The sequence below is a fragment of the Rhincodon typus genome, chromosome 13, assembly GCF_021869965.1.
Source record: "Rhincodon typus isolate 14 chromosome 13, sRhiTyp1.1, whole genome shotgun sequence".
Classification (NCBI taxonomy): domain Eukaryota; kingdom Metazoa; phylum Chordata; class Chondrichthyes; order Orectolobiformes; family Rhincodontidae; genus Rhincodon; species Rhincodon typus.
The window spans coordinates 24,824,713-24,833,241 of NC_063344.1; the positions used below are offsets into that span (position 1 = coordinate 24,824,713).

General features: G+C 37.5%; 1 protein-coding gene across 2 annotated transcripts; it reads left to right on the forward strand.

The window, feature by feature from the left end:
- The first annotated feature begins 267 nt into the window (after nt 1–267).
- Nucleotides 268–8,018, forward strand: LOC125484728 (von Willebrand factor A domain-containing protein 5B1-like). Of its 2 annotated transcripts, none has more exons than XM_048604617.1 (4): nt 268–346; nt 5,274–5,343; nt 5,800–5,923; nt 6,995–8,018. In XM_048604617.1, exons 1-4 carry the CDS (start codon nt 295–297, stop codon nt 7,745–7,747), a joined length of 999 nt encoding a protein of 332 aa, XP_048460574.1. In that variant the 5' UTR covers nt 268–294; the 3' UTR covers nt 7,748–8,018. The 2 variants fall into 2 exon arrangements, with proteins under 2 accessions (XP_048460574.1, XP_048460573.1); XM_048604616.1 differs by having other exon boundaries at nt 271–355.
- Nucleotides 8,019–8,529: the final 511 nt, after the last annotated feature.

Here is an 8,529-nt window from a genome sequence, read left to right on the forward strand (position 1 = left end):
TCCTCTGGTTTCTCCAGTTTCCTCCCACAGTCCAAAGATGTACAAGTTAGGTGGATCAGCTGGGGGAACTGCAGGGTTACGAGGATGGTTTGGGTCTGGGTCGGCTACTCTTTGGAGGACTGTTAAGGGCTGAATGGCCTGCTTCCACAATGTGTGGTTTCAATGACAGTGCATTTTGCTCTGTGACCAATGCATTGCTGTAGCCCTTTCTATCTGAAAAATGTACTCAAACAATACACTGTTCTTTTCTTTGCTAATGAAGACACAGCTAATTCCCACTGTGAGGAGGTCGTCATGGAAATCATTGACTTGGAGGCTGAAGTGTTTGGAGAGAACAGTGATCCTGGTTGTGCAAGTATATACTTCGATGCAGCAATGAATTATATTTTGTCAAGATTAGATTAGTTTCTTTGCATTTCCATAAAATATACATGTAATTTCAATGCACTGACATGCACGATAATGCCTATGCAGTCATTCTGTGCTTTTTTTTGTTTATAGAGGAGTGAAGTAGCTGTGCACTGTAAGGCTTAACTCAACTGTCTGAGCCTTCCTTGATAGTTGAGCCAGGCACCATCCTGGTTATAGATTCTTCTAAGAATTTTAATGAATTTAAGAGGGAGTCAGTGAGAGTCATTCATTGCGGTTGAGGAAGTGACGGAGGTGGTAACTGAAGAAAACACACAGCTGTTAAGAATCATAGAATGGTTACAGAGTGGAAACCATTGGGTTGTTATTTCTATGTCCACCTGCTGCAACATAAATTCACCTTGACCATCTCCCCTGCCTTTGCCCTTGGCCCTTCAATCTTTTTTTCTGCCTCCACCAGACTCTAAGAAAGTGCATTCCAGATCCTAACCACACATTGCATAAAAACATTTTTCCTCACGGTGAGGTGTACCTTGGTTAAGGGCCTAACCTACTGCATTGCTTTATAATTTTAACTTTGCACGACACTGAAGAGGTTTTTTTTTATTTTCTCATCTGGAATTGTGTCAGCTCGTTGAGTAGTGCTGTCATTTCTACAACCTCGCTGCAAGTTCCACCTCTAGCATGTTGCAAACAATCACTGGTTTGCATATTGTAGTTGATCAACAAATGACATAATTACTATCTGGCACAGGAAAGCTCAGACACACTTGTAGCAAGCACAGTCTAAGACTCTTTTGAGGAAGCCAAGATACATATATCCATATTTAAAAATGTAAAAACTTGATGTGTTTTTTTAAAAAAGCACTGGGGTCTAGAAAGAAATTTGCAGAACTTGTCATAGGGAAACAGCCCATCCAAAGAGATGTGAGGTCAGGATTTAGCATCTGAAACAGGGAAGAAATGGTAATTGTCTCCCAGTTTACAATCTCCAGATCTGCATCATATTGAACTGTTTTGATTGATACGTTTCACATATTTCTATGTGGTCAAGCATTTGTATTTTTACAATTAAATTAATTGGTATTTCATAAAAGCATTTTATTAATGAAAATAAAGAATGTGCTGCACTGAAGCAGTAATCATTTAAGGAGGTACTTGCAGAAGGTAAAATGGGTTTGTATGGAGCATGTGCATTGGGTACTTGTACCTTTTTAAAAAAGAACATTGTTGTCAATATTCTCCCTTTCCTCTTCAGATTTTCTCTGGTGAAAATACTGACCTTAATGAAGATATACTCTTTCCAGTATTTCACCTTGCTGGCCATTCTACATGTGTGAATCTGGACAATACCACAGACAATCTGAATTTGCATAATACAGGGGTGAATGGATATGATGATTATTGAGATTGTTGGCTGATGTTTCTCTCTCTGCAGCACAGATGCATAGGCTGTGCGGTGGTATAGTCATTAGGTTAATCATTCCCAAGCTAATGTTCTAGGGAATATGGGTTCAAACCCCAGCATGGGAGATGGTGAAAATTTAATTCAATCAAAATCTGGAATTAAAAGCTAGTGCAATGATAATTATGTTGATTGTCATAAAACCAACCTGGTTCCCTAATGACCCTTAGAGAGGGAAATCTACCATTCTTTTCGGCCCGTGTATGACTCCAGAACAATGTGGTCAACTCTTAACAATTAGGGAAGGGAAATAAATGCTGGCCCAACCTGTAACACCCACATCCCCTGAACAAATTAAAAAGAAAATGCTGTTCACCTGAAATCTGCTAAGCTGTGGTACAGCATGCATTGAAATTGGGATCTTTTGGTTTCCATAGTGTCCACAGATAGCACTGTATCAGTCAATGACTTAAAAGAGGGTGTAAAAACAGAAACTGCTGGAAGTACCAAGCAAGTCAGGCAACAACTTTAATGCTTCAAGTTGATGACTCTTCATCACTTTAACTTTGTTCCTCTCCACAAATGCTGCCTGACTTGCTCGGTATTGCTGGCATTTTCTATTTTTATTTCAGTTTTTCAACATCTGCAGTATTTTGTTTGACTCAAAGGCAGCAAGATTTATAGCTGAACTCAGCAAACAAAATCTATTTACTCACTAAACAGACTCTGATTAAACAACACTCTAATGTATTCTGAAGAGGCTATTTAAAAAGAGTGTTTTTACAAACTGCAATGAACAGAAAATGACCAGCAGCAACTCCTATTAAAAGCAGGGCTTTTAATACGAGTTTTTAAAAGCAGCTAATTGAGGTGTCTGGAGGATTGTTCCACATAAATAATGCATGTAAAATCAATCAATCACTTACAGTGGTGGTTATTACTCAATTCTTTCTGTTTTAGCCAGGATATGGTGATCTTACTATATGCAGCTGTATGTGTCACTTCCATTTGACTGATTGGTTCTATATACTAGGGCACCAGGGAAGCTTTATATCAATTTTGGGATAACATATAATATCTTAAAATATTGAAAAATGAAAGGATCAAATACTGTGTGGATCAGTCATCAATTAGGGCCACTTGTTGATGAAACTAATACTATAAAAGTATTTGGAGTATTTTGGTTTTAAATTGGTACTTTGGAATTGTACACATGGATAATGCATAACTGTAAAATTTACACATTACAATTTTTATGTGTTATAAAAGTAATCAATTATAAACCCTAAACTTTTTCACAACATCACCCTCTAATGGTAGGCTAGGTGAATGCAATGCAATTTTCTTTTCTATAAAGCTAATGCTAACTCCGCTTGATCGACCCAAGGCGCACCATTTATAGGCACAATGTCTGTCATCAAGTTAATAATTGAAGTCTTTCAAGGCTAATCAGAGATTTGCTTGCCTTAACAAAACTGTTGAATCTCATTTGATCAATCTGATATTATCAGGTTGAACGTGGTTTTGTAATTCTGGTATAGTTATACAAAATTAGACATACTTGATTATGGATTTATTTAGAGGCTTTAGTGTTTCAGGGAATTCCAAGTTCAAATTTCTGGATCTTTTATAAATTTTCTCTAGCTTAACTGCCGATTTTTAAAAAAAATCACTCTGCATTTGAAGAGGCAGGGATTAACGAAGAATAGTCAGCATGGTTTTGTTAAGGGGAGGTCATGTCTGACCAACCTGACTGAATTGTTTGAAGGGAAGACCCAGGTGTGTACATGAGAACAATGCTTTCAATGTGGTCTACTTGGACATCAACAAGGCTTTTGACAGTAAAGGGAAGTGCCCATGCAATCCAAGGAAACTTGGCACCTTGGATCCACAAATGGCTGAGTTGCAGAAAGCAGAGGGTAATAGTTGAGATGTTTTTATGACTGGAGGCCAGTGTCCAGTGAGGTCCCACAGGGGTCAGTTTAGGGACTCTTGGTGTTTGTGGCTTATATAAATGATACAGACTTGAAAGTAGGAGATTGATCAATCAAGTTCACACATGATACAAAAATTGGTGAGGTGGTAAATTGTGAGGAGGATAGTCTTAGACTGCATGTAGAAGGACTGGTCACATTGGCTGTCCAGTGGTAAATGGAACTCAATCCAGATAAGTGTGAGATGATGCACTTGGACAGGACAAACAAGGTGAGGGAATACATGAAGAACAGTGGGGCCCTAGTAAGCACCAAAGATGAAAGGGACCTTGGTGTGCATGTCCACCAGTCCCTAAAGGTAGTAGGACAGGTGGAAAAAGCAGTTAAGAAAGCACATGGGATACTCGCCTTTATTCGCTGAGGCTTAGAGTTTAAGTGCAGGGAAGTTATAGTGAAATGGTATAAAACATTGGCTGGGCCACAGCTAAAATATTGTGTGCAATTCTGGAATCCACATTATAGGAGGGACTTGATAGCATTGGCGAGGGTGCAGAGGAGATTCAATAGGATGTTGCCTGAACTAGAGAGTTTAATTAACGAAGAGGAGTTTGAGAGGCAACATGATTCAAGTGTATAAAATTATGAGGGACATAGTTAGAGGAGACAGGAAGAAACTTTTCCCCTTGATAGAGAGATCAACGACCAGAGGGCATAGATTTAAGGTAAGAGGCCAAAGGTTTAGAAGGGATGCGAGCAAACACTCCTTCACCCACAGGGTGGTACGAATCTGGAAATCACTGGCAGTGAGGGTGGAAGGGGCGGAAACCCTCATAACATTTAAGAAACATTTAGGTGTGCACTTGTGATGCCAAAGTATACAAGGCTATGAGCCAAATGCTGGAAAATGGAATTAGAATAGTTAGGTGGTTGTCTTTGACTGGTGCAGACTTGCTGGGCCCAATGACCTTCTTCTGTTCTGCAGATCTCTATGACTCTATCTATGCTCTATCTCCCTCCTCCTCGAACTGTCTGTTTCTGAAATGAACATCAGATTCAGTTCACCCAAACTAAGAAGCTTACACAAACATTAAAATTACAGCAGACAAAATTGTCAAATTATGTTAGCATTCATCCCGATATATTTTATTTAAGTATCAATAATTAGGGCAGGGAAACAAACTATACGTAGTGTTCAAGACTCAAATCAGTTACAAATCTCTATTTTTGAGCCAAAGAATGTACTGCCTGATACTTGAACTACATTTGAATCACAAATGATTTCACAGACATTTGTGTGGTGACAGCTTGACATAGGCATATGGCTAATAAAGTGGATTATTAATTTAAATCTAAAATGTTATAATTTCAAGGAGGATTTGCATTATTAGGATCATATTTTGTTTTGAGTGCAACCAGTTAATATATTATTCTATGCAATATTATTGGAAAGCATCTTTTCTACATTGGATAAGAATATAAAACCTACAAATCTCAGTTACTGACATTTAACTTGATTCTCAGTTTGACTTTAGTCCAAAATAACAGCAGTTTCTGCATTTTTCCAGGTAATGCACAGAGCCCATCAACAGTCTCGGTACGATCACAAAAATCATTTGAAAGTTTCTTTGGATCCAGGTATCCTGACTTAATTGATTCTTAACTGAGTATAATCACAACAACTGTCAAATGTTTTTACACAAACTGGAATACAGAATTATTTCCATCTGGATAAAATAGCACGTCAATGAGAATTACTCTGTGCCATTCCACTGACGATATTAAAAATACTCAAATGGATGTATTAAAACAGGCCCTAACCATAGCACCTCCTTTGTGACGAGAATAATTATTTTTCTGTCAGTGGAATGATCAACCAAGTAGATGGACAAGACTGCACATTGTGTTATAAATATGTTTAGGCATTATTAACTCAATTGTTTTGGTTTTATCAAAAAAAACACACATGCACCAGAGGATTAAAGCTAAAACACCCTGGCTGTACTTTAGAATGTTCCGCTTCTGTAATATGAATCTTTCACTGATTCACTCAACTTGCCAACCCACCTTTATTTTTTTTTCTCACTTTGTAAGATTTAACCTGGGAAGATACAGAAGCCCTAGTCAGACAGGGAAGTACATACCAATAAAACCCAACTGTTTGTCTACCAAGCTGGACACCTCTCCTGAAGAAGTGATTAATGATTATCTGCCACTGGTAAGAAAAACTGCGAACATTTTACTTTGATTAACTTCTATGAACTAAAGTAACAAAATTTATTTGAGCTTAACATGGGTATTTGCTGCAAAAGCAAATATTAACATATGCTGTTGTATTACCACTGCACATAAGCATCATTGCTGATTGAAGTCTATTTCATAATGACACAAGAACAATCAGAATGATTCCTACTTCATACAACAGAAAACACACAAATTTGCCTTAGCATGGATTTTATTGTTTCTTATTCAATACACAGATAATTAACCCAAATAAAACTGATATTTTTCCATGATCACTGAAGACAGTCAAGTGAAAATTCCAGGAAGTCAAACTGGCTTGATAATCAAATGTTCTTCTATTGATGATATTCTTGTAGGATGAATGTGTCTGTCAATTGATCGTTGAGCACAAAATTATACAAGCAACTCTATAATAATCAATCTCTATATAACTGCTCAAGTGATTTTGATAACACTCTTCAAAATATTTGCCACATGGGAAATGTATACACTGCATTTACAGAAAATTCTATGTAATGTATGAAGTGCTTTTTGGTGTTTATTCTTAGAACACTGCTTGTGAATAGACTTTGAGACAGACCCTTTTGAACAGATTGATTAGGGGAATTTAAAGACAGGAGTAGCAATTCCCAAACAAATGACTTTGCAACGCTCATGGATGGAATTTAGGATAAAAGAAAGAACTGCAGATGCTGGAAATCAGAAATAAAAACAGAAATTGCTGGAAAAGCTCAACAGATCTGGCTGCATCTGTGAAGTGAAAACAGTACAAGTTTGGGAAATTTCTGTGATAGAATTTAGGATTTGGACCAAGTTAAGGGTTTTCTTGAACGTATGTGATAAATGGCTCCCCTTTTCTATGAAAGAATTTAAATTTTGCTTAATGTGTTTTTATTGCTTCATCTCTCAAAGGTTAACATTTCAAAGGTTCAATTACACACAAATTAGTTCTTTGCTTGCTTGCTACACGTGTGCTTAGGAGGGCTGCATAGAAAAACAATACTTATGCAAAAGAATAGTGTTAATTTGGATTTTCTTATTTCAGGTGCAATTACAATTGGCATCTGGAGCATTTCTCCTCAATGAAGCCTTTTCTGAAGCTGTTCAGATTCCCCTGGATCGACTGAGAAGAGCTTCACCATTCCCATGTCATCGAGCAAGTCTCAGCCCAACTTCACGATGTGTGTCGTCACATACATCGAGCAGCAAAACTGAAACTTCCCTCAGAATGGAGGTCTCCATCCACTGTCAAAATGAGACAGAATGTAGTGCTAGTAAGAACATGCATTCACTGTCTGAAAATGAAGGAAATAGAGAAATTTTAAAGAAAATTACATGGTCACACCATGAAGGTGTTTTAGATTGTAATAATTCTCCAGCAAGCCTCCACAATTCATTCAGTGCCAGTACTGATGGTCTGAGCACCAGCCTTCAGCAAGTTGATAGTGGCAGGGGCTCTGAAACAGATCTATATGAAAACTCACCTGTCACCTCAGAAACCAGTGGTGCCTTTTACGAGTCAGCAAGTGATCTGAATACACAGTGCTACGATTTGGAAGGGATGAGCTGGGCAACTGCTGTGGCACTGGGATGGCTTGAACATCAGTGTGCTGGGTACTTTCTGGAATGGGAGCTCATTGCTGCCAAGGCAGACACATGGCTGCACTCACAGCAGCTTCCTGAACATCAAACTGTCAATGGACTGAAGGGAGCAACTCGACAACTTTTCCTCCTGCTCCGTCACTGGGATGAGAATATTAAGCTCAATATGTTGTGTTATAATCCCAATAATATGTAAATGTCGATGTTCAGTGATAATGTGTACTTTATAAAAATTTTAAATTGCAGTACAGAAAATTAAATTATAATGCCTGATTTGAAAAAAAGCAAATACATAAAAAGAAACGCTGTAACTTTGGATGAATTATAGCTTTTTCTGCTATTTAAGTGATCATTGTGACTGTAGCATTCTATTAATTATAAAATGTGTGGTGCAGATTTCAAAATATATACTTTCTACCACGTATGAAAAAGATTCTGATACTGATTGTTGAATTATAAATATCATAATGGGCCTTGATTTATATAGTAATCTTGAAATAAATGACAACATTGATTTTACATCACTTTTGTTGGAAATATTCTGATGTGCCTTTAAAATTTTCAGAGGAATGTGTCGGTTTAATGTTATCAACACTTTTTATTTTTCAGAATTGAGTTTGATAATTTACTAGCATCACTTGGAGGCTTTAATTTTCATGATGACCAACAGAAGTATATTTCATGACAGTAATGTCAGACATCATAGCCTAATTTTAACTCAAACTGTAAAGGGGATTTGAGTGAGGTCCTATAATTCTAAAAAGAAAACATGTGATGACCTTAGGCCTTTACACTGAGTGACAATCCATCAGATGAGACAAATTATTCTTTTGAAACAGAGCAACTCCTTTATTGTTTCAGAGATTGTAGGAACTGCAGATGCTGGAGAATCTGAGATAACAAGGTGTAGAGCTGGATGAACACAGCAGGCCAAGCAGCATCAGAGGAGCAGGAAGGCTGACGTTTCGGGCCTAGACC